At 58.5% G+C, this 24,756-nt stretch overlaps 3 protein-coding genes across 15 annotated transcripts in view; 2 read left to right on the forward strand and 1 right to left on the reverse strand.

Annotated features, from left to right (window-relative positions):
- The window catches only part of PODXL2 (podocalyxin like 2), a 36,971-nt gene extending 32,097 nt beyond the window's left edge, over positions 1-4,874 (forward strand). For 3 of the 4 annotated variants that reach the window (XM_025448037.3, XM_049098371.1, XM_035703139.2), the window contains exons 5-8: positions 783-939; positions 1,513-1,574; positions 3,720-3,899; positions 4,389-4,874. In XM_025448037.3, coding sequence (XP_025303822.1) covers positions 783-939; positions 1,513-1,574; positions 3,720-3,899; positions 4,389-4,601 — 612 coding nt within the window. In that variant the 3' untranslated portion in view covers positions 4,602-4,874. Of the gene's footprint in view, positions 1-782; positions 940-1,512; positions 1,575-2,278; positions 2,420-3,719; positions 3,900-4,388 lie in introns of those variants that run through there. The other variant, XR_007404372.1, reaches the window with a different exon arrangement.
- A 153-nt stretch (positions 4,875-5,027) lies between these two features.
- ABTB1 (ankyrin repeat and BTB domain containing 1) lies at positions 5,028-12,423 on the forward strand. 5 transcript variants are annotated; one of them, XM_025448050.3, is made up of 12 exons: positions 5,028-5,178; positions 6,415-6,477; positions 6,580-6,635; positions 7,677-7,821; positions 7,928-8,087; positions 8,180-8,225; positions 8,568-8,684; positions 8,765-8,883; positions 9,134-9,232; positions 9,325-9,507; positions 11,549-11,749; positions 11,828-12,423. In XM_025448050.3, exons 1-12 carry the CDS (start codon positions 5,123-5,125, stop codon positions 12,032-12,034), a joined length of 1,452 nt encoding a protein of 483 aa, XP_025303835.1. In that variant the 5' UTR covers positions 5,028-5,122; the 3' UTR covers positions 12,035-12,423. The 5 variants fall into 5 exon arrangements, with proteins under 5 accessions (XP_025303835.1, XP_025303844.1, XP_025303857.1 ...); XM_025448059.3 differs by having other exon boundaries at positions 5,029-5,178; positions 9,340-9,507; XM_025448072.3 differs by having other exon boundaries at positions 5,029-5,178; positions 6,415-6,442.
- A 5,223-nt stretch (positions 12,424-17,646) lies between these two features.
- The window catches only part of MGLL (monoglyceride lipase), a 114,714-nt gene continuing 107,604 nt past the window's right edge, over positions 17,647-24,756 (reverse strand). For all 6 annotated transcript variants that reach the window (XM_025448084.3, XM_049098372.1, XM_049098374.1 and 3 more), the window contains 2 exons: positions 23,792-24,007; positions 17,647-20,571 (listed from right to left, as the gene is read on the reverse strand). In XM_025448084.3, coding sequence (XP_025303869.1) covers positions 20,443-20,571; positions 23,792-24,007 — 345 coding nt within the window. In that variant the 3' untranslated portion in view covers positions 17,647-20,442. The remainder of the gene's footprint in view (positions 20,572-23,791; positions 24,008-24,756) is intronic.

The following is a 24,756-nucleotide window of genomic DNA, read 5'->3' on the forward strand; positions in this document are numbered from 1 at the left end:
GCCGGTACCTGCCTCTTGTTTCATTTTTAAAAATTACATGATTATATATACACAAGGTGAGGAAAATCTAAAGAGTATGAGAGTGTCTGATGAGAACAAAATCTGCTTATATCCCTCCTTCTGCTCCTGGCCCTGCTTCCAGGGATTACCATTTTAACCATATCTGTTTTCATTCTTCTACTCTCTACTGCCACCATAAAAGTACTCAGACATCTTTCTTGACTCCCCAACTTTGGGCTGTATCTCTGCAATGACAAGAGATGAGCATGTCACTGTTTCCCACCTCCCCTCCTGGGTTTGGTGGCTGTATGGCAGTGTGCATATTGTACCCCTGACACCCTAGTCTATTCATCCCTTGCACTACACACTTGAATACTCCAGCCTGGCCAGCATACTTCCATTCACATGAGACACCCACTTCCCAGACTTGTTGCATATGAGCATCTCTGTCTCCAGGCTCAGCTGTGAGTACCCCTGGGCACACACCATGCTTTCCACATGTGAGCAGCCCAGGCAGTAAGGAGCAACTGGATGCCTGTGGGGAACCAGTAGGTGTGTGCCTTGCTGTTCCACAGTTCTGCCCAAAGGCCAAGCTCACAGTGTCTCAATGGTCCCCAGGGCTACAAGAACACCCCCTCTAGAAGAGCCAGCTGGCCTTTCCCGGTGTTTGGCCACTGGGAGGTTGGAGGTTGGAGTGGGTGGTGTTGGGGCAACCTGGAGGCAGGGGGTTAGTAGAGCCCTCTCCCTTACCAGGCATGGGGGCTCTCTTTTTGTCCTTGTAGGAGGTGTTCCGGCAGCACCGAGGGCTGCAGCTTCTGGCCCTGGTGGAGGAGGTGCTGCCCCGCCACGGCAGTGGCCGCCACGGGGACTGGCACATCTCCCTGAGCAAGCCCAGTGAGAAGGAGCAGCACCTTCTAATGACCTTGGTGGGCGAGCAGGGTGAGCGGGGGCAGCATGCAGAAGGAAGGGCCCAGGGAGGCAGCATGAAGCCGGCACTGTTTCCTGAGGGCCACGGGAGGTCTGCAGAACCACAGGAAAGCATGCAGATGGGGCTCTGAACTTGGACCTCTAGGATAGCAGGATGAGGTAGTGGCTGGACCTCTAGTATAGGGCTCAACTGCACTTGAACTGGAGTTCTGGAGAAGGGGTGGAGGGTGTGAGCATCAGGATTAGGAGGAGAAGAGGTGTGGTTTCAGCACTGAGGGAGACGATGGGCACCGCATGCTGAGTTGTGGGCTGCAGAGGGGGCATGTTCAAAATGCAGCAGTATGGGGCTGTGGGAGTGACTGCCTGCTGTCCCACCTGCCACGTGGTGGGCATCCACTCAGTCCTTTTGAACGAGTTAGCCAGCAGAAAGCAAGCATAGGAGAGAGTGGAAACGCACACACCTTGAGGCCTTCCTGTGGTTGGGAGTGGGGAAGCAAGCTCCCAGAAGCTCAGGCCAGAGGCTGTCCCAGGGAGCTGGGGTCGCCCCAGGGCCAAGGGTGCACTGAAGATGATGTCTCCCCCCAGGGGTGATGCCCACTCAAGATGTCCTTTCCATGCTGGGTGACATCCGAAGGAATCTGGTGGAGGTAAGAGGGCAGGGACCTGCTCCCCTCTCATTCCTTAGAGCTCTGGGAGCAGAGGGTAGGAGATAGCCTGTGTGGTAGTGCCAGGAGCAGAAGACGGACTCTTGTTCTGGGCAGCTCCTCCTTTCAGTTCTCCTAAGACAGTTCCCATGGGAGAGACAGAGTGTGTAGGAACATGTACACACAACAGCAGTGTTTGCAAGATGGCTGGAGTGAGAGGGCCCAGAGGGGGTGGTGATCAGGACAGGACTCAGAGGGGAGGGGACCCCGAGGAGGATCTGGACTGGTGAGTGGGAGTCTTGTGGGTTGGTAGTGGGAGCAACCCCGTGTCTGGCCCAGGAACTGATCAGAGACCTGGTGGGGTGGGACAGCGTGATGCAGTTCCAGAAACCACAGGAGAAAGCATGACAGCCTTGGGCGTGCTTCAGAAGCCATCAGCTAGGCACTGTCTGAAGGGACAGGGCTCAGGCTCAGGAGACGGTCATGCCATCCTGAGAGGCAGCCCTGACCCAGGGCAGTTGGCCAGCTGCATGGCTGGGCCCTGAGATACGCACTGAGGAGCAGGCTGGCCACCCCTGTGGAGGGCTAAGTAGAGTCGGGGCCTGTGGGAGGGGCAGGCCCCCCTTGGTCCTCCTCCTTGGTCCTCTTGCTCCTTGTTCTACTGTATCTGAAAGGGAGGACTCGGGTTCCTCACCATCTTTCTTCAGGACAGCCACCGTGCCAGCTCCTCACTGTGAAACCCACCACCTGGCATCAGTCCTCCCCCTTCTCCAAGGCTCTGCAGTATTTCACAGCTGGGAGACATGAGCTGTGCATGACTGTGCGCCCCACCTCCTTATCTATCATGCGTAAGGCGGAAAGGTGGTTGGGCTGGCGGTTTGGGGTTTCTTGATAAGCACACTGAATGCTTACAGAGTGCCAGACTATGCTGGGTTCTCTCACCCAGCTCTCAGCGTCAGCCCAGGCCTCGTGAGGATTAAACAAGGTACCCCAAAGCGTACCATTGGTGCCCTATTTGAGAGGAGAGCTGAAGCCCAGAGAAGGGGGGTGGACTTGTCCGAGAATACACAGCCAGGAAGCGACAGAGCCAGGCTTTGGACCATGCCTGAATGATTGAAGAGCCCAGGCCTTTAAACACGATGCTGTCCTTGCTACCTGGTTACCAAGGGCCTTTCCAGTTGTAAAATTCTGGGGTCATGAACATGGCAGGGGGAGACAGGGTGGACAGGTAGAAACTTGGGCTGGCCTTGATCTTTTGCTCCCCCACAGAAACTCTTGGCTCTCCCCGCCCCTGGGTGTTCTAGCTTTACTGGACACTATTCAGACTGACTTGGTCTGGCAAATTTAGCAATTTCATTGGTGGTTGAACCAAGCAAAGATCTTTGATAACTTAAAAAGTCAGCAGACTTTTTTAAAATACTGGAAATAGGATGTTCAAAGACCCCCTGGAAGAGATGCATACTGGGCCTTAGATAGGGGAGCCCAAGGCAGAAAGGGAGGCTCCCAGGTCTCTGTACTGGGAGCTAGTAGACGCGACCCTCACCCTAGCACCTGTCATCTGACAAGGGTGACCCCTCCCCTTCCCTGCTCTCTGCTCGAGATGCTGATTTGTGGAGAGAATGCCTGCCTCACCTCAGGTGGGCATAGCAGCCTCTAGGCCTGAGAAGGTGGCCTACCCACGACAGCTTGCAGTGTGGCAGGGGTACTGGCAGCCAAATGCTGCTGGTGACCACCTGCTTTTAGTGGGAAAAGGGTCCTCCCTAGCTTCCTAGCTGAGAGTCTGGTGGTGGCCAAGGATGTGGACTGTCCCCAGCATCCCAGTCTACACTATCTATAGCCCATAATGGTCAGAATGATGCCAGAATACCTCCATGTCCAAGGTGGAAGCTTGTTTCAGTAGTGGAGCGAGACTTCTGCCCCAGCAGAGACAGGGTCAGGGCAGAACCATAGCCAGGATGGGAGGGGAGGTCGGGAATGGAGACATGGGATTGAGACTTGGGGCTGCCCTCTGGTGAACAGATAGAAACAGGGATAGTGCCCCAGGCCAGCACAGGTCCAGGCCTCTGAGGCAGTGTAGTCAGGAGTATGCCAGCCCCCTGTCCTGAGCCCAGGACCTCAGCTGAGGAAACTGGCCTGTCCCACCCCCAGATTGGCATCCAGAACTACTCCACTACAAGCAGCTGCCAGGCACGGGCCAGCCAAGTGCGCAGCGACTACGGGACGCTCTTTGTGGTGCTGGTGGTCATCGGTGCCATCTGTGTCATCATCATCGTGCTGGGCCTGCTTTATAACTGCTGGCAGCGCCGGCTGCCCAAGCTCAAACACGTGGTGAGCATAGGGTCACATCCCACCAGAGGGTTTGGGTAGGAGGTGGTGCCCGTGGAGGAGAGGGTACCCAGCAAGTCCAGTCATCTGAGACTCCGTGTCTTCACGTGCAGGTGAGGTGGCGGTAATTGTCCTGGGATGAGGTAGTCCAAGTACAACTGCTTATCCAGAGCCTGGCACCCAATTTGTCCCTCATGTCTGCAGGGCACCAGCCCTGACAGGTGCTAGAGCTACAGTGCAGAGGCTGTTGGAAGGATCAGATGATGTCAGGGGGGCCACCGGTTGTTCAGTGCAGAGGACCATGAGGAGTTTGGTTGTGAGAACAGAACAGAAGGGAGCTGGCATCTGTCAAGGGACCGCTGGAGGCCGGGGCGGGGGTGTCCCTGTGCAGGGTTTCACAGACCAGGGAAGGAGCCATGCGCGTGGCTCGCTGTTCGGGTGGGCGGGGGCCCGGCCGCGGTGCTCGGCCAGCCGCCCGCTTCCCCACCGCAGTCGCACGGCGAGGAGCTGCGCTTCGTGGAGAACGGCTGCCACGACAACCCCACGCTGGACGTGGCCAGCGACAGCCAGTCGGAGATGCAGGAGAAGCAGCCCAGCCTGAACGGCGGCGGGGCCGTCAACGGTCCGGGAGGCTGGAGCGCGCTCATGGGCGGCAAGCGGGACCCCGAGGACTCGGATGTGTTCGAGGAGGACACGCACCTGTGAGGTCGCCCGCTCGCCCGCAGCTCCGGGCCGCCGTCCCCCGCGGCCGGTGCCCTCGCCCCGCTGGGCTTGCGCCGGGAGGGGCCGGGCGGACCCGGAGCGCACTGCCGCGCCCCCGCTCCCGGCCTCGGCCCTCGGCGCGGGGCCTCCCGCTTCCCACCGGCTCGCGGAACAGTCTCGGCACAGCCCTCCCCATTCCCACCTGACGGCCCCAGGGGCCGCGCCCCGGGACCCCCATTAAAGCCGCCCGGAGACCACGCCGGGCCCAGCCCGTCAGCCTGCCCGCCTCGTTCTTGCTCCGGGGCGCGGGGGGCGCGGGGGGCGCGGGGGGCGGGCGGCCCGGGTTGGTCCTCCCGGCGCCAGGTGCCGCTGCGGAGCGGGGCGGGGCGGGGCGGGGCGGGGCCGCGTGTGTTTACATCCGGCCGGGGCGCGCCGCCGCCTCCTCCTCCTCCTCCGCCGCCGCCTCCTCCTCCTCCGCCGCCGCCGCCTGAGGTCGTTCGGCCCGGGTCCGCGCCGCCGGCACCATGGACACCAGCGACCTCTTCGCCAGCTGCAGGAAGGGGGATGTGGGCCGAGTGCGGTGAGGACCCCGCGGCCCGGGGGTGCGGGGTGGGAGGGGCGCCCTCCGGCGCCGCTGGCCCCCCGCGTGCAGCGGACCGGCTCGGACGGGCGCGCGCCTCCGGAGCCCGACCAGTCGCGGACGGCCCCCCAGGAGCGCCTGGGCGCCCGAGCGGGGCCTTCCGACCGGGGTGCGCCGGGACGCAGCGCCCGCGCGGGTTTGCTCCTGGGGTCCGCGCGGGCTTCTGAGGGAGAGCGCTGCCCCGGAGCCCCGGAGCCCCGGAGCCCCGGACGAGTGAGCGGAGACGAGGGTCGCCCTCTGAGCTTACAGAACCGGGAGGTCAGACCCCGGGGGGCCAAGGACTCCAGACTCGGCCCGTTCCACGGATGCGCTCAGGGCCCGGCACGCTGGGAACACGTAGGACCCAGAATCAACCTCTGATCCCCGGGGATTCGGAAACTCCTAAATGCGGTTAAGGCAAATCTGGCGCTGAAATCGCCGTAAAACAGGGAGTGAGGGAGGGCCCATTTGGGTGTGGGGCACCTCACTTCGTGGGCCCTTCCCTCCCTGCTCCCTGGCTCTGACCCACCACTTGCTCCCTTGGGCTGGTCCCAGGCTTCCCAACTCCCACAGCATCCCTGGCCCCTCCCCAGCATCAGATCTCACCAAGGACTTAGCTGATAACCCCCAAAGCTGAGTGCAACTGAAGAGCACTCCCAGTCCAACTTGGACATCTCACCCAGGCTTCCTGCCCTCAGTGATGGCTTCATCACCATCCGTGATGATCCCCCTCACCTGCCACATCCCATCAGCTACCATGTCTCCTGACTTCTGCCTTTTGAATTTTCTCACTGCTCTTCATGCATCCACACCAGCAGGACACCTGCAGAAGCCTTCTCCTTGGTCTCCCTATGTCCAGTCTCCCCTATCCAGTCTGCTGGCACAAGCAGCCAGGGGGCTGTGGGAGAAGCCCTAAACCCCCTCTTCTCTCACGGATGCCTTCAGGCCAGCTCTGGGCTCCTGCTTCTGAGGTTCTCCATTTCCCTTAGGAGTTCTCCCCTCAGCACCGTGTCTACCTGTGTTGGTCCCTTTGGTTGAATGCCTTTCCTGCTCTGGCCTGCCTGCCACCTGCCCTCACATAGGGGAGAGACCTCTCTCAGCCAAGATTGATGTTTTCTCTCTTTCTCCGTTCTGTGGGTCTCCTCTCACAGACCGCGAACCTGTCCTGACTCAGACACTGCTCTCCTCCCTGCCTAGGTACCTGCTGGAGCAACGGGACGTGGAGGTGAATGTGCGGGACAAGTGGGACAGCACCCCCTTGTGAGTGCCGGGTGGGTGGGTGGTCATGGCAGGTGTGTGTGTGGGGGTGGGGCCTTCAGGCCTCATAACAGCCTCCCATACTCCTCCTTTCCCCCCCCTCAGGTACTACGCCTGCCTCTGTGGGCATGAAGAGCTAGTACTTTATCTTCTGGCCAATGGTGAGAGAAGGAGCCGGGGCTCTGTATGCGTGTGTGCATGCATGCATGCGTGTGTGTGTGTGGGGGGGGTTGCATTTGCAGACACTCTCAAGTCCTGTCCTTTCTTCACCGCTATACACACCCAGTCAGCAAGTACTGTGGGTTCTACTTTTGGAACCTGTTTTCTTATGTCCACTTCCCCATCTCCACAGCCACCACCCAGCCCAACTATAGCTCTCTGCCCAGCCCCAAAGCCAGCCTCCTCTGGTCTCCTGTCTGCCCCTTTTGCCCTACCTACAGTCCATGCTCCATATTGCAGCCTGATGGGTCTCACGAGTCTGATAGGCTTAAAGTTCCCCAAGACCTGCCATTTGCATTTAGCATAAAACTACACTGCCTTGCCAGTCTTTGTGCTTCTAAGTGAACTGCTCTTTCCCCTCTGGCCTCACCTCTGTTGGCTCCCCCATGTGCTCACGCTTCCAGCCACACTGGCCTCTCTGGTGCTCTCGCATTCCAAGTTTGCTTCTACCACAGGGTCTTTGCACTCACTGTTCTTCCTATTTACATTGCTGTTTCTCAGATCTTTGCATGGCTGACTTCCTCATTCCATTCAGGTCTCTGTGTGTTGTCACTGACACAGTGACCTTCTTTGGCCTCCCTGTGTGGCAGCCACAACCACTTTGCCTTGCTTTCTTTTTCTTCATAGCACCTGACATCATTTGTTAACATGTTCATTGTCCACCGCCACACTGGAGGATCGGTTAGTCAGGACTGGGATGTGTGTTTATGGCTGTGTCCGGGGCCTAGAGCAGAGTGGTCTCTGAGCCTGCTCTGTTTGTAGTCTGTGGTACCAAGACATGCCCATGTGCCCAGGCCCTGGCAGAGAAGATGCTGGTGTCAGAGTGGGCCCAGGATAATTTGGCAGGGGCTCCGAAGTCCAGGGCTGGGCCCTACACGTGGGAAGGTTGCAGGGGGAGAGATTAGGATTTCCCCCCAGACCCTGTCCCTGCCGCAGTGTACATGTTCCCGAGCCTGCTGACTGGCGAGCCCTGCTGCCCCCAGGAGCCCGCTGTGAAGCCAACACCTTTGATGGGGAGCGCTGCCTCTACGGGGCACTGAGCGACCCCATCCGCCGGGCCCTGCGCGATTACAAGCAGGTGACAGCCTCCTGCAGGAGGCGGGACTACTACGATGACTTCCTGCAGCGGTGAGATGGGGTGCAGGGCTGGGTGTGCATGGGGTAGGGCTGAGGACCCTCCTGCAGGGTTGGGGGAAGGGCCTGCTGAACACCTGCTCCGCTTGCTCCTCCCCAGGCTCCTGGAGCAGGGCATCCATAGTGACGTGGTCTTTGTGGTGCACGGGAAGCCCTTCCGGGCACATCGCTGTGTGCTGGGTGCACGCAGTGCCTACTTTGCCAACATGCTGGACACCAAATGGAAGGGCAAGAATGTCGTGGTCCTTAGGCATCCACTGGTGTGTCCCTCCCAGGGGCAGGTGGAGGGACAGCAGGGAGCTTATGCTGGGTGGCTGCCTCTGACCTTCCCTCCTGGTCTCCCTGCCTGCAGATCAACCCCGTGGCCTTTGGGGCCCTGCTGCAGTACCTGTACACAGGTGAATCTCTGAGCCTGCGGGACACTGGCAGGGAGGGGGTTTCTGTCCAGCAGAAACGGGGGCCTTGGGCCCCCCTTGTACCTCCTGGAACTTGTGCCCTGCAGCGTGGGGCTGTTCTAGCTGCCTCCTGGGTGGGCTGGGAAACAGCAAGCTGGAGGGTCTACTCAGGAGGAGCTTGTCCCACCTACACACCAAGTCCCCTTCCATCTGTCCTGGGGCCTGTGGAAGTCAGGCAGTGGCTCTTGAGGGGGTAAACCAAGGCAGGAAGGAGATCTGGGAGCCTTGGTGCTGGGGACCACAGAGAGCTCCTCTCGGGCCCTGAGCTTCCTGTGTCTCCCCTAGGCCGCCTGGACGTCGGCGTGGAGCATGTTAGTGACTGTGAGCGCCTGGCCAAGCAGTGCCAACTGTGGGACCTGCTCAGCGACCTGGAGACCAAGTGTGAGAAAGTGTCTGAGTTCGGTGAGTCCAGGCTTGGGGTCAGGGTGTCGGGCAGGAACCAGCAGCCCCCGGGCCCTGCAGCTGTATTGTCCCCTCCACAGTGGCTTCCAAGCCAGGCACGTGTGTGAAGGTGCTGACCATCGAGCCCCCGCCGGCAGATCCCCGGCTTCGGGAGGACATGGCCCTGCTGGCCGACTGCGCCCTGCCCCCGGAGCTCCGTGTAAGCACAAGGAGGGTGGGGCCCCATGTGGACGTGGCCATGGTAGACAAGCCCCGCGCCTGGCTCCATCCTTGGGCTGGAGCCAGTCCCTTTCTCTGAGCCCACTTTACTTGGGTCGTTGTCACACTTCAATTTGCAAATGGGGCTGCAGGCCATCCCTCCAGATCGAGCTAGACTAGACCTGTGGCTAGGACTGGCTGCTCTCCTGTGTCCCACCTGCTCCAATGGTGTCTCTTCCTTCATCTCCCAGGGTGATCTCGGGGAGCTGCCCTTCCCTTGCCCCGACGGCTTCAACAGCTGTCCTGATGTCTGCTTCCGGGTGGAAGGTTGCAGCTTTCTCTGCCACAAGGTGCCGTCCCTTACCGCCCCCCCATCCCCGCCCCCTTGCCTTATGTCCCCGGCCAGCTCTGGGGACAGGCACTGGCCCCCACCCTTCCTTAGCCCAGCCTCCCCCAGGCCTTCTTCTGCGGCCGCAGCGACTACTTCCGGGCCCTGCTGGACGACCACTTCCGAGAGAACGAGGAGCTGGAGGCCTCAGGCGGCCTCCTGGCCATCACTCTCCATGGCATCTCGCCTGACATCTTCACCCACGTGCTCTACTACATCTATAGTGACCACACAGAGGTGCGGAGCTCGAGCAGGCTGTGTGCGCTGGGCTAGGGGGTGTGACCATCGGGACAGGTGTGCAGCCGGGTCGCTCCGGGGCTTCAAGGGAGTGCCTGTGTCCTGCTCTGCTCTGTGGGGCTGGTCTGCTCTGCTCTGAGGTTGGAGAGGAAGCATGGGACGCGTTTGGGTTTTTCTTTCAGGCAGAGGGGACCTTGGTTGGTTCCAGAACAGGAATGAGTGGCAAGAGCCACATCATGAGCACATGACACTTGGGATTTAATATGAGCTACCTGGGGTCCCCAGGTCCTCGGTTGGAGGGTGGGTAGGGAGAGTAACCCTGAATTACCACAACAGTGGGGAGCGCCGCGCCTCCTGCCTCTGGATTGCTGTCCATTTCCAGGGTTCTGGATTTCTGTCTCCTGTGCTTTTGCTTCCCTGGGTCTTCAACTGGCCCAGAGCATCCTCAGAGCATGGGTGACATGGGCAGCAGTAACTGCTGCCGAAGGTGTGCTGTGTGTGTGTGTGTGTGTGTGTGTAAAAGGCCCCATGATAAAGAGACCCCCCCCAAATACAATCACATAAAGGAGAGAGATGTTTGCTCTCCTTCACGTCTGAAGTGAGTGCGCCAGGACAGGTGACCTGCGGGGACCCAGGTTATCCCCTCCATCTTGTCACCCTGACATGGCCTGGGGGCAGTCAGCAAGCCTTCTCTGAGGACTAGGTGTCAACATCGTGCAGAAATGAGTGGGTATGGCTGTGTCCCACTCTGTATTCATTACGAAACACAGAGTGGGCTGGACCTGGTCCACAGCACCTGAGGAGGTGTCCTGTGCATCTGGATATTGGATATTGGGGTGCAGGCTGACTCACAGCTTAGGAGGAAGAATAAAATGAAACACACTGTTTCCTTTGTCATAGGCCAGGTGGAGGCCACACCCACCGTTCTCCTGTGGCCCAGGAGAGAACTCACTTAGTGGCCGTACTTGCCAAGCAGGCAGGTGGGGCTGTGTGGCCTCTGTCAGGAGTGGGGCCTGGGGGACAAGCTGGGCTGTGATGTCAGCCTGTGTTCACCTCACATGGTCCCCATTTGTAAGCCTAGCAGCCTCTCTACGTGGGCACCCTTCCCGGCCTCCATTCCTCCTGCAGCATAGCTCAGCTCTGGCCCCTGCCACCCGGGGTCCATGTTCCCCCGCTCCCTGCCACACTCCTGCGGGAGCTTTGCCATTGAGGACAGTATGTAATGGCTGTAAGTGTGGACTTGGGCTCCTAACCTGGTTTGACGCTGGGTTAGCTGCTCACAAGCTGTGTGACCCTAGGCTGGTTCCTCAGTGGCTCTGTGCCTTAGTCTTCCCCTTCTAGAAAGTGGGGATGGTGATAGTTGTGGTCTTTTAAGGTCTTGTGCAGATGGATGTGTGTCACAGGTGGAGCCCAGCCTGAGTAAGCAGTGCGTGTGGCTTGGATGTGCTCGAAGAGGTCCTGCCTGCCCTGTCTCCAGCCTCTCCCTCTGCCCGTCCAAAGTCTGGATGGGAGCCGAGCCTGAACCTGTGGTCTCTCCGAGCACAGGGTCCAGGTGTAGGTGGAAGGGAGCCGGTAAAGAGTTACTCTGCTGCCTTGGGGAGGGGGGGGGGGTTCCTGCCTCAGTTTGGAAAAGCATCTTCTGTTTTCTGACAACAGAGGCAGGCATGGTTGTACTGCCCAGAGAGGAAACTGAGGCACACAGAAGTGAAGTGACTTGCCTGGGTCCCACAGCTAGGATTTCAGAGTGTGGGTCTGTGTGCTTCACAGCTCAGCTTCTCTCTCCTGGTTAAGGGCCTAAGGTGTGGGAACCCGTCTCTGCCAAGCTCTCTGGTCCCACGGATGCCTGCAGCAATCTGGCTGGGCTAGGGGGTGTGACCATCGGGACAGGTGAGGCCTGTCACCCTGAGGCCTGAGAGGGAGCTCCTGCCCTACCTGCAGCCTCCACCATCTCCCTAATAGCTCCCAGCCTTGCTGCTAGGGCCCCGAGTGGTCCCCGGTGACCTTGCGGCTCATCCTCCCCTAACCCCTTCGTTCACTGCAGCTGCCCCCCGAGGCGGCCTACGATGTGCTGAGCGTGGCCGACATGTACCTGTTGCCTGGCCTGAAGCGGCTCTGTGGCCGCAGCCTGGCCCAGCTGCTGGATGAGGACAACGTGGTGGGGGTGTGGCGCGTGGCCAAGCTGTTCCGTTTGGCGCGCCTCGAGGACCAGTGCACTGAGTACATGGCCAAGGTCATCGAGAAGGTGGGCCTGGGGCAGCCGTGGTGGGTGGGGCAGGCTGAGGGCAGCCGGCCGGCGTGCTCTGAGCTGGCCTGTCCACAGCTGGTGGAGCGGGAGGACTTCATGGAGGCCGTGCGGGAGGAGGCGGCGGCCGTGGCTGCCCGGCAGGAGACGGACTCCATCCCGCTGGTGGACGACATCCGCTTCCATGTGGCCAGCACGGTGCAGACCTACAGTGCCATCGAGGAGGCGCAGCAGCGGCTACGAGCACTTGAGGACCTGCTGGTGTCTATTGGCCTGGACTGCTGACTGTCGGCGTGTGGCACGGGCGGGCAGCTGTGTGTGTGCTTGCACGCATGTTCCTTGCTCCCTGGAGGAGGGTGTCCTGGTGGGCTGAGGGGGCTCTGTGGGGTGCCCCTCCCCCAGCGTGCCTGGGGCCCCAGGAGAGGGTCAGGATGAGCCCCCTCCCAACACAAACCAGCCCCCCGAGGCCCTGGGGCTGAGCACCACTCAGGGACACCTGGGGTGGGGGTCTCTTAGGACCTCCCTTCCCCGAGCCCCTCCACACCCCCGTTCTCCTGGCCCTGGCTTGTTTGCTTCCAAGCCAAGCCCAGCAAGCAGGCTTCTCCCAGGCACAGAGCTGGCCCATGGGGAGCAGAAGAGTCTTTGTGTGGCAATAAAGCTTGAATTCACTGTGAGAGCCTGAGCCTGTGTCTGGGGCGGGGTGCAGGTGCAGGGGGCCAGGGAAGAGCTCTAGATTCGGAGCCCCTTATCCATCGGTGCCCAGCAGGGGCTCCTCGGGGGCTGGGTGTGGTGGGGGTTCTGAGTAGGGGCCTTGAGACTCCCCAGCTGGGCCCAGCCTCTCCAGCCGTGGGACTCTCCCCCTTCCCCTCCAGCACAGCTTTCGCCATGTGAAGTCCGACACACCCACCTGCCCTCAGTGGTCCTGGGGGAGGTTCAGTGGGAGGCTGACCCAACCACCATAGAGGCCGTTCCTCCTCAGACCGGGCAAGGACTGGCTTCTGAGCCAGACATATTTCTAGCACTCATTTATGAGCACCCCCTGCACACCAGAGGCCGTTCATCTAGCGGTGGAGCCTCCCCACCAGCACCTGCGTTTTATGGCTGCGAAGACCCAGGCTGGGCTGTTGGCAGGGCCAGGGGGAGAGGCCCTGGTCAGCCCTGTGGCAGCAGCTTGCTCTGCAGCTCCAGGGGGAGGGCCAGGGAGGAGTGAGTGGGAGTGGAGGGTAGGAGGGGGCCCAGTGAGCCCAGCTGGCCCTAGCCTGGCTCCCTCCACTCCTCAGCCCACTGGCGGCTGGCCATGGAGAGTCTCGTGCCAGGAGCAGCTGAGGACTGACCTCTTGTCTTCTCTCAGCCCCCGGCCAGCCTCCTTCCTGGGGAGGCCTCCTGGCCTCTGCCACGGGGGCTATGACATTATCAGGAATGTTAGGTGGCCATCTCCGGATGCCCTATAGGCTGTCCCCCGACCTGAGGCCCAGGCAGCAAGCGTCTGAGGCCTGTCCCATTCTGCCCTAGGAACAGCACTGGGTGTCCTGCCGTCTGTGCCTTACATGTTCATCAGTTCTAGAGTTTCTGGGATCTCCTTTTCCCCTCTGCATGTCCTCCATGTTGGTCTGGCAAGTGGCTCCCATGGGGGAAGCAGTAAGGTGGGATGGGTGAACAAAGTAGCAGCAGGCAGGGAGGTGATTGGCATGGGGGTGGGGGAAGGGGACGTGGACGGCAGGGCCTGCTGGGTGGAGGGCAGGGTCTGGGCATGGGCCTGGGAGCCTGAAGAGCCTCGGAACGAGACCCAGGGAGGTCATCATGGCCAGAGCCCAAGCCACCCCGGGACCAGAGTTCCTACCCCAGCTCTGCCTTTTCCTCCCTGGTCACAGCTCCATGCCTTGGTTTACCCAGCTATAAATTGGGGTGACTCTGATAGTGCCTCCCTTTTGGCTTGGGGCATTAAAAGTGAGCTCCGGCTACTTGTGAAGGGCCCTGCACTGGCCTGGGTGGGGGCAGGGGGCGCAGTAAGCTGGTATTTGTGAAATGCTGGGCTCCACCCAAGGTGTGGAGGGAGGGGCAAGGAAGGTGAGGAAGGTGAGGAGGGCGAGGCAGGGGCTGACTTGCAACTTTGCAAGGTCACTGCTTGCCTTGGGCACCCAGACTTCCTGGGTGGGGCCAGGCTGGTGGCCTAAGAGCCACACACACTAACTCCACGGGAGGCAAGGTATATATAGTAAGAGGTTTAAACATTAAAAAAGGGTTTTTAAAAAAATGATGATGCTTTTTCTTTTTTTAAGATAGATACTGGGGACAACAGTGAACTCTATGGAAACCCATCTCTCTCTTTTTTTTTTTACAGCTGTTATTTGAAATCGTGCTTGTTTTAGAATAGATTGTAAGTAAAAACCTAAGTGAGGCGGTTTAAGAGCGAGTCCTCTGGAAGTGGTACCTTAGCAGGTCACCGAGAGAGTGGCAGTGAGGTGCACCTGCTAGGGAGGCAGTGGATCTGGAGAGTCACCACCCCCAGGACCGTGGTCCCCTCAGCCCCACGGCTGCAGGGGCATTCGCCAACTACACCACACCTTCCTCATTTTCTCAGCTACTTGTGGCCTAAGGTGGGGAAAGGCCTTCTGTCTGAAGGTGTTCAGGGCGGTGTTGCAAACAGGAAACAACAGGAAGGGCACCCGTGAGCCCAGTGGGGAAGGAAATGATGGTAAGCTTCCTGTGGTCGGGGGGCTGCTCGGGCAGCCTCAGTACATGCAGGGGGAAGCTGGGGGCTGTTCAGCCTGCCTTGAGGTGCCCCCCGCAAGCCCGGGCTTAGAAACACGGCATGCTTCCAGAGCAAGAGTTGAGGGTTTCATCTGATTTCTGTGTCGTTTTCATAGTGTGGCTGTATTGCATTTAGAATCAAAAAGGACATCTGTCCTCAAGTAACAACTTTAATTCATTCCTGCTGAATGGAAAAATAGGTCCATGAATTCTATTGAGAAACACATGCATTCTATCCCAGCTCAAGTTATTTGCACATTTTTCACAGACAAAATAAGCACCACATGGCTTTGTACTAAGAGGTAAGGAAGGGACGGCTTGTCAAGGCCCCAGGGAGAGAGGGAGCCATGGCGGTAGGGGCAGGGGCCGGGTCAGTTAGGTGCTGTGTACAGATGTGCTGGAGCTGGGAGAAACATCAGGATCCCTGAGCCTGTCTTTATTTAAAAGGCTGCTATTTGGTTCATCATGCTTTTTTTTTTTTTTCCATTACTTTTAATTTAAATCACATAAAAGTATGGTCTTGTTCATTAAGATTCCTGGTGCCCCATTTACATTGTGTCCAAGACAAGTGCCTTACTTGCTTCCCCCTGGTCCTGGTCCTGACCCAAACAGTCATTACACAAGGCAGGTCTGTAATAAAAATAGAAAATACTTTTTCACCCATCCTATAAAATCTTCCCCACTTGCAAAAAATAAAAATTAAAAGAGAGTGAAAGCTTTGCATATGTTCTTTCGTTCACCTAGAGAACCGCATACGCCTTAATGTCCCATTCATGGCAGTGGACCGAGGAGCCCCGCTGGGGACCAGGCTGCCATTGGGCACTGGCATCATACGGGCAGGTGTGCTCTTGCCAGGCCTAGGGGCAGCCTTAATCCCTGAGTGAACATTTTGAAGGCATAACGATTTCTGACTTGGGCAAAGTCTGAAGGGCAGGCCTCAGAAGAAAGGACTTCTGGGGCCCTCAGGCTTCTGGGAGCTTCTACCTTGGAGCCGGGAAGCCACCCTCAGGCAACAGCAGGCCCTACTGGTGGTTTAAGATCTGAGCATTGCATTGGCACTCTGTCCCTGGGGCTGTGTCGCCCACCTTCCTTCTCTGGGAGGGAGTGGGGTCTCCTGCAGCACAGTCTCAGACACTGGGCTGGAGCTCACACTCTGCACTGGCTTTGAGCCAATCACTCCATCCCTCAGAGCCTGTTTCCTGAGCAGTCTGAACGAGCAATACTACCAACCACCCAAAAGCTCAAGTAGAAATTCCATGGGGGCGCCCACGAGGAAGCCTCCACTAGGAGAGGCAGCTCAACTAGGGTCAGCTTCAGAGTGAATTTTCATTCTTCCCTGGAGGATCTAAGAGGAACAGTGTGGGGCATACTCTGTAAGCTTTTCTGATCTGCAGCATTTTGGAGATATGCATGTGTTCCTCATGTTCCCTCTGGATCCCTTGGGCCTCGAGGGTCACCAGACCTTGTTGATGTTACCTCTTCAGTAGCCACCAATCAGGGCTCTGGCTCACCTCCAGCTCATTCTCACCCCCTGTTGGCATCTCCCAGGCAGATACTGACCCTGGCACTCCCATCCTTGAAAGGCTCCAGCACATGCACTTGGTCCTCAGATACCCTCCTACCCTGAGCCTGTCCTGTTTTGTGGGCACCTGGCCCGCCTCCCAGCCTCCCATGCATTTAACTGTGGCCATGCCATCCGGTTCTAGATGTGATCTGACACACTAAGGGCAGTCTCTGGTTTATTCCTTGAAAGATAGGTGCCTGCCCCTTTCCTTTCTTCCCCTCCTGTAGGCTGGAAGGAGGGCACAGTGGCAGGAGCTGGAGCAGCCTTTTTTGGGCCATGTCCTTGAGACTTCCCCTACAGTGAGAGGAGAGGGAAGGAGGGAGGAGAAAGAGGCCAGGCTACCCCTTCCTGCTAGCTTCCATTTTGGTCATGGCTGTGTCCTCTACCTGAGGTCACAACCTGACAAGTGGGCCCCCTCCTGCAGGGGCAGCACTCTGTGTTGTACCGACAGCCCCTCCAGTCAAGGCTGTGGGCTCTTTGTGGCTGGTCCTGACACTACACCCACCCAGTGGACCCCTGCACTACACTACCTTCAGTTGAGTGCTGCTATTGATGCCAACCTGAGGTCCTTCCACCCTCAAGTCCTGCCCTGAGCCCTCTTGCCTTGCAGGATCTGTGCACCCCACTCCTGCTCATCTTTCCGCTCTCCCAGAGGGGTGCTTCTGGGCTGGTCACTATGCTTTCATCGCTCCTCCCTCTGCCCCACAACTGTTAGGCACTGGAGTGGCAGGTTTGTGTCCCTCTGCCCTCATTTTGGAGGGCAGTCCCAGGGACTGCATCCTGCCCAGTGTAGCAAGCCTTCCGTCCCTCAGCCCCTCCCTCCCTCATTGGACAAGTTTGGAGACCACGGGCCTAATGTAAGCACACACCCTCCTGCAGCTCAGTTCTGGTGGAGGGACAGAGCTACTGAACAGTCAAGCAGAAGTCAGATCATGTCAGATGGTAATAATGTGCCAGGGATATGGAAGGTGGGGAAGGAGCCAGGGTGCCTGTGCTGGTTCTTGACTGGGCGGTTAGGAAAGGCCTCTGAGGTGTCCAGCAGGGAGGCTGGCGAGTGGGGGCCAGTGGACACAGCAGGAGGAGGATGAAGGCAGGGAGGCCACTGGCTAGGCGGGTTGTGAGTGAGAAGGGCTACCTCTGACTCACTTAACACCCCCTCCTGGGGCTGTGTGGGCAGGGCTGCCAGGGCACCCCCTGAGGAGGGTGCTGTCGCCATCTGGTGGGAGGGAAGGCAACAGCAGTGGGGCCAGAGGGAAGCGTCATGTAGCCCTACCCTGGAGGCGGGGCTGACTGTGGGACACAGGAGGGGAAGAGGATGTGCAGAGCCCTGGCTCAGCAGCAGGAGAGCTGAGATGGGCAGAGGATGGAGCCGCCTGGGCTGGGCATTAGCCCGGGAGTCTAGGGCTGGGGGACTAGGGTGGCCAAGTCCGTGGGAACGGAGGAGGGAAAATAAGGTCCCCGGGGAACCATGGCTTGGATCAGATGACTGGCTCAGCACAGACAACAGTAAGGTCCCACAAGAGGGTCTGCTGTTCTCTGTACAGGGAGCGTTGTAGTCTCAGGCAGACAGACGACACCACCATGCAGAAAACATCTGTTTTATTCGGATTAGCTGTGGCATACATGGTTCCTTTGATAGTTCTGAACCCATCACGAGTCCCCGTAATGGTACATATGTAGGGATGCGGCTGAGCTGCAGAGACAATAACTGGCAAACTGCTTAGAAAATCATGGTGACCCCAAAGGGTTTATGTTAGTGATTGGTGAAAGAAAAGGTAGTGTGGGACCTTGCCCCGGGTGCAGAGCAGAGCTGGTGGGTTTTCCTGGCATCCTTTGGGGCTCTCACTGGGTGCCCGTGGCCATCCGCCCCCCTCCCTGAGAGGAGCTGTACTCCCCTTCCCACCGCAGGTGGCATCAAGGCCTAGGAAGACCATCGGGCGTGAACCTCATTTCCCTACGGACCAGCACGGCCTCCGAGTTCCAGGGGAAGGGGCTGCGTCTGCCTCCCCACAGGTCCGTTCCCCGGGCAGGGCTCGGGTCAGCCGCATCTCCTGGTGCCTGAAGGCCGGGCCACGACCTTGTCGTGGTGAAGCATAGCTTGGAAGCTCTGAGCGTCAGCGTGGAGCATGAACTCAGCTGGAGGCTTGTACGGCTCCCCGGGACGGGTGGGCCCGCGGCCGCGCTGTGGCCCCTCGTGGGACTCCGGACACAGCTGGTGTCTGGCCCCCACACCTTCCTGCTCCCACTCAGCAGGTGGCACAGCAACGTCCCGCCCCTCCTGCATTAGGAGACAGTCCTGCCTCCAAATAGTTCTTTTTAACACAGCAATTTTTTGACCCTTAACCAGACCTGTAGATGGGACTGAATTCGTCTCTGTCAGAGCTTTCATAGAAATAAATTCATGCATCCGAATGATTCCTGGTCAAACCACGTGCCTGCTATTTAATTTGGGAAGTGGCCGAGCCGGCAGGTGCTTCTGGAGCGGTGGCAGGGGCAGGAGGCACGGCGATTGCAGGGTCCGGGCCAGCACAGCCCTGGGCGAGAATTCCAGATCTGGCTTCAGGGGCGTCTTGAGGTCTGGGGCCTTTCTGGGTGGCATTTCTGCTTTCCCTCGGCTGAGGAGCAGAAACATTCACACGGAGGCCCGTTTGAACAGGCAGGGGCTGACCTCCTCTCTCAGGGTGTTTTTTACATTTTTCTCCTCCAAGGAGGAGCCAGAGAAGTCAGATGGGGCCATGAGGGCCTCTCCCTGTGGGGCCGTGGGCCCCGACCCCCACTAGAGGGCCAGGAGAGCACAAATCTCGGCCCCCAGGCCGGCATGACTTTCCACTGGGGGCCAGGGTCCGACCACCGGAGAAGGACCAGCTCTGGGCTATACTGTGCTGTGGCGAGGGCCCCTGGAAGGAGAGCCAGAGGGCCTCCCGTCTCTGGGGACCCAGAGCAAGCCCCAGAACAACAGGGTGCGGTGAAGCCCCCACTCCCAGCCTCCAAGGTCACAGAGGGCCTGGCAAGGGAGCGGCCGCCTCACCGGAGCCTGGAGGCCCCCGACTGCACCCTGTGGGCTGAGCAGGTGCCCCCTAGCAGTTCCACCCCCACCCGGGATCCTGTCTGCCCCCAAGGAGCCTCGTGAGGTAACAACAGTCCCATGTGGAAGTGGAAGTCCTCCCACAGTGGGCTGTGAGCCCCATTTATTGCTGGTGCCAAGGGCGGGCAGGCTGGGGTTGGCACCTGACAATGGCAGGTCAGGCGCTGCCGGGCCCTCTGCTGGCAAAGGTTGGCCCCTGCCAGCCTCGCGGCCCATTCTGCTGTGGTCTCTGGGGCCTGCAGCCCTGGGCTGGGCCACTGGGCCGGGACTCTCCTCTTTTGCCACCAGAGGTAGCTGTGCCCCCAGCACAGAGGCTTCCAGGGTGGCCATGGGCCCAGGCAGGCCAGGACAAGGACGGGCCTGTCACCGCCCACTGTGGGGGCCCCGGGGCCCTGCTTACAGGGGCTGCACCCTAGCGCCTTGACACAGGGCCCTGCGGCTGGCCCGTCCCCGTCCTGGGCGGGGGCATCGGGCTGCAGTGCCTTCAAGCCTCCGTTGGTCCCACCCACCCACCCAAATAATCTCTGCTTTAGAATATACATTATATATTAGACACTTCACCTTCAACACAACTGCCCTCTCATAGTGTTGGGTAAAAGTAGTCTCGCCAGGAAAGGCAGCCTCTGAACACGTAAAGCACTCGGTGGGCAGCGGCAGGCGGCCCGGCAGGTTGGAGGGGTTGCCTGCCTGTACTCCTTCTGGGCCAAGCCTCATCCTGTCCCGCAGTCCAGCTCCAGGCCAACGAGGAGCTGATGTGGGTCATGGGTGGCTCCTCGGGCCGAGGGGGTCCCAGGCAGTTCCTGGGCATCAGAGGGCACATGGGTGTGCCCAGGGGGGCTGCCACCTGCCACCTAGTCCCACGGCAAAAGGCCACGGAGCGGGGCCAGGCGGGGAGGTCCTGGAGTGGGGGCCGGAGCGGAGGGCATCAGGGAGGCTCCTCCAGTTATTGCAGTCGGGTGTCTGAGGCACACCAGGAATTGCTGGGAGCCTCGTGGGGGCCAGGAAAGGCAGGGCAGAGGCTTGCTCGGCTTGAAGGACGTCTGAGCACATTCCCTCCCTGGGACACTGCCTGGGACCCTGCTCTGTTTTTGCATAAAGTGTCTACCCCTTAACGTAGATCCAGGAGCAGACAGGATGTCTTCTTTTTTTTTTTTTTTTTAAGTACATTGTGCTAGGGATTCCTCCAATTTGTGATGTCCTCCCCCCTCCCCCTGGCGAGCCACAGGTGAGAAGCCCACCTCTGCCTCCTCTGCCCACTTCCCCGACCGTGGGCCGGCCACGCAGCCGCTGTGCTCAGGGTGGGGACCCCGTTCCCGCCGCCGCCCCTATCCTTTGGGAGACCCACATGTTTATTTCGCGGAAAACGGAGTTGGTCACTTCAGGAAGCTCTTTGTGGAGGACGTGGTAGGCACCTTCATAAATCTGCAATCAGGAGAGACAGGGAGTCAGGGCCACGGGAGGTGACAGGTGCAGGTGGGGAGGCCCAGGCAGCACAGCCAGTGCTCCAGCCCTGCCACCTCCCCATCAGGCCTGAAGGCTCCCTTCTTTACGTTGTCGTTGCCTTTGGATCAGATGATGATTCAGATAAATTTAAATGTCCCAACATGTTCTAGCACTCCCTTTCTTAAATCAACTCACACCCTCCCTTGACTGTCTTTCTCTCTCCAGCGATGGCCACGTCTGTGCCGTTCTCTGTCTACACATCCCCGCCTTCCATCTGGTGCTAGCTTATTCCAACCTGACTTTCACTCCCCCAACCCTCAGCGAGTGTCCTTGGCACAGACTCCAATGACCCTCATGGCACAATAACTGGGAAACACCTTGCTTTCATATGATTTGACTTCTCAGCTTCATTCAAAAGTTGACCAGAGTTCACCTTCTAGAAACACTCTCCTCTTGTGGTTTGCACGGCTCTTTACCCTCCTCCTCTTCTCCGTGCCTCTCTAGCAGCCCCTTCTCAGTCTATGGGGGCGCCAATGACCTTTGTAGGCTGGTGTGGCCCACAGGCCTGGCTGTGGCCCTCCTCCCTCCCTGGAGTAACCTCGTTCGGTCTCGTGGTTTTAAAACCACCCACGTGCTGGTGACTCAGGAATTTATATCTCCAGCCAGACCTCTCTCTGAACTCTAGATGTGTATATCTGCCGGCCTATTTGCCATTTCCAGTGGGACTACTAATAGGCACCACCAAATTTCCTTATTTTTAATACTGTGGTAAAAAATATTAGCCTAAAAGTGGCCATCTTAATCATTTTTAAGTGCACAGTTCAGTAGTGTTAAGTATGTTCACATGGTTGTGCAATAGATCTCTAAAACTTTTTCATCTTGCAAAACTGAAACTCTGGCCCGGTTAAATCCCCTCTCGTCATTCCCTGCAGCCCTGGGCAACCACCATTCTACTTTCTATTTCTATGGTTTGGATATTTCATACAAGATAGAATCATACAGTACTTTTTCTTTTGCAATTGGCTTATATCATGGAGCATAATGTCCCCAGGGATGCATGTTGTGCATGAGTCAAAATTCCATTCACTTTTAAAGCTGAATACTCTTCGCATCGTTGGTCCAGACCACACTTGATTTATCCACTCATCCATTGATGGATACCTGGGCTGCTTCAACCTGTTGGCTGCTCTGAATAATTCCTCTATGAATGTTGACTGTGTGAGGATCTTTTAGAGATTCTTCTTTTCTTTTTTCTTTTCTTTTTTTTTCTTTTCTTCTTTTCTTTTCTTCTTTCTTTCTTTCTTCTTTCTCTTTCTTTCTTTCTTTCTTTCTTTCTTTCTTTCTTTCTTTCTTTCTTTCTTTCTTCCTCTTTCCTTCCTTCCTTCCTTCCTTCCTTCCTTCCTTCCTTCCTCCCTTCTACCCCCCTTTTTTTGAGAGAGAGAGAGCGAGAGAACATGGGGGAGAGGCAGAAGGAAAAGGAAAGAGAATCTCAAGCAGGCTTCATGCTCAATGCAGAGCCTGATTCAGGGCTTAATCTCACGTCCCTGGGATCACGATCTGATCTGAAATCAAGAGTCAGATTCTTAACCGACTGAGCCACCCAGGCGCCCCGGTCTTTTTCCGAATTCTAAAGGGACTCAAAATGGAATTCTCAACGTTCCCCAGATCTCTCTCCCAGTGTCACCCATCTCAGAGTAGCGGGTCTCGTCTCGTCACTGGTGAGGCCCAGCCCCGGGGCTCACCCTGGTCACTCTGTCACCGTCCCTCCCAGCCGCCTCTGCCCTCCACTTTTGTCTCCACATGGCAGCTGCCAGGGCGCCTGGAGAGCTGAAATCAGCACATGCCACTCTCCAGCTGCAGACGCTTCAGTGGCTCCTCAGGGAACCGAAACAAGTCCTGACTCTCCAGGGACACAGGCCACCAGTCCCTCGCTTGGCTCACACCTCCCCCTGTTGGCTACTTGCACACACTGCGATCTCACCAATCTGGGGTCTTTGTGCTCTTTCGCCCTCAGTCTGGAATGTTCTTCTGCGGTCTCCCCTGGGCACCCCATCTAAAGTAAGGGCTTCGCCCTCCCTCTGGTGACCCAGCCCACCCCTTCATCGGTGGTGAAGGAATAACCAGGGGGGTCTCCTGGTGCTGCCAGGGTTTTCATGCCCTCTGGCACGAACACGAGCCAGCTCTCCTTTCCCTTTTCTCCTTCTTTCTCTTCAGCCCCGAGTCCACACCTGGTGGCTGGTGTGAGTTAGGGTCTGTACTTTGTAACGGTGTGAGGGGAGCCTGTGACGGCTGGCCAGGGTGTGAGCATCTTTGTCAGCAAGGTGCAGGGTGGAGAGGACCAGGGGCTTGCTCGGGGGGGCCTGAGCTGGGATCCTGACAGCACAGCTCAGGAGGCGTGGGACTTGTGTGACTTGCCTGCTCTCATACCTGAGCAGGATCCGGCCGGGGTGCAGGGCCCCCACAGGTGGCTGCCTGGGCTGTGGTGGCCCAGTCAAAGACAGATCTGTTCGGGAATGCACCTTGGGGTTGCGTCCACCCAGCTGGCCACAGAGAGCCACCTTTGGGATGAGCTGTCGCTTGACGGGCGCACAGGAGATGCTCCTCCGGCCAGGGCTCTTCCCAGCTCCATCAAGCAAAGGAAATGGGCACGAAATGCAGGTCAACCCCACAACTCCACCTGCCACCTCGGAAGGCGCTCTGAGTCAGTACGTTGCAGTCTGTTGTATCCGACATGCCATACGGCTAGGCCACGGGCATTGTACCCTTTATGGGACATGCTCTGGAAGATTCCTGCGCAGATCCAATCCCACCAAGGCCTGTGCACCTGTGCGCTCAGTGTCCCGGGGTGGCTGCTGGGCTGGAGCTATTGCTGCTGGTGCAGAAGGCTGACAGGTAGGGAGGCGGGCAGAAAACGTGCCCTTGGCCCTCATGCCCAAGCTGACCTCTGCTGCTCAGTGCTCGGGGTGGGTACTCTCCCGGACCTGACAGCTTCTCAGCGTTCTCTCCTCCTTCCTCTCAAGCTCGTTTGTGAGATCAGTCAGCTAGTGGCTCGGGGGCTCCCTTAGAATGAGCAGATGCCTGAGATTCCTGCTGCTTAGTCCCCTGGCGGGGGTGGGGTGGGGTGCGGGAGGCCCAGCGGTGCCACTGCCCCGCCCACCTCGGCCTTGGGAAGCAGCAGTGGGGGTGGGCGGCTGCTTACCTTGAGTGTCTTGTCCTGGCTCTTGGCGGACTCCATGAGCAAGTAGGCCCCTTTGCTGTCACAAAGGCGGTCGGCGGAGCCCTGGAGCAGCAGGAAGGGCAAGGTCAGCTTGGGGAGGGCCCGCTCCACTCTAGTGACAGCGTTGAGCAGCTGGATGCCAAAGCACACCTTCAGGCCTGCCCGGCAGATGAGGGGGTCCGAATTATAGAGGTCCACCTGCAGGAGAAGAGAGAGAGATCCATCAATTCATGGCCGGGGGTAGGGGTTGGAGGCTCCAGGTCCAGAGGCTCAGACCTATTCCCTGGGAGTCTTTGGGGCCTGAACAGTTGACTCCATTCAGGTCAGCTGGGTCTGGGGTGTGGGTGCTGAGGGCTGGCAGTGTGGCCGGCCCTTCCAGAACCTGGACCTGCACTACTTCCGGTGTCTCTTCTTCCAGGCTCTGTGGCGGTCCATATCCATACGTGTGTCCATGGGCAGCTCCAAAGCATGAATTTGTAATTTAAAAGATGTAAGCAGCGTGTTGCTTGCTTTGATGATTTCACTCAGGAATAGCTCTGAAGATGTTCTGGTGTAATTTGTGTGGATTTTGTTTTCTCTAAGTCTGCCTTCCTTGACTTAGAGTCTGCCTGGCTGGAGTGGCTGAGGAGCCCACCTGAGTTCCTGGGGTAATGGCCCTGCTGGAAGGCCTGGGGCTGGTGTGAGGGGTCCTGAGGGCACATGGCAGGGCACTGCCCCATGAACCTCAGAAGTGGCAGGGCTCAGGCAGGTCGGGGCTGCAGTTTGCCTGCCGTCCTGGCAAGGGGCCTGTTGCCATCTCTGCACCCTCAGCTACGTCTGTCCCTTTGTCAGATGTGCCCAAGGGTGGGTCTTCCCTCCTAACCATCTGCCCACTGCACCAGAGCCCGACACTGTCCTTGTTCATTGCTCGTAAGTCCACCCAGATTAGTTTCTGGCTTGACTCTTCC

The sequence above is a fragment of the Canis lupus genome, chromosome 20 (genome assembly GCF_003254725.2).
Source record: "Canis lupus dingo isolate Sandy chromosome 20, ASM325472v2, whole genome shotgun sequence".
In the NCBI taxonomy this organism is placed as follows: domain Eukaryota; kingdom Metazoa; phylum Chordata; class Mammalia; order Carnivora; family Canidae; genus Canis; species Canis lupus.

Excerpts from the sequence above, each read along its gene's own strand:
- ABTB1 (XM_025448050.3), top strand. The coding sequence starts at position 5,123 with ATGGACACCAGCGACCTCTTCGCCAGCTGCAGGAAGGGGGATGTGGGC. Across the intron at positions 8,226-8,567 it reads GCTGCAGTACCTGTACACAG|GCCGCCTGGACGTCGGCGTG; the intron begins GTGAATCTCTGA and ends TGTCTCCCCTAG. Across the intron at positions 8,884-9,133 it reads CCCTGCCCCCGGAGCTCCGT|GGTGATCTCGGGGAGCTGCC; the intron begins GTAAGCACAAGG and ends TTCATCTCCCAG.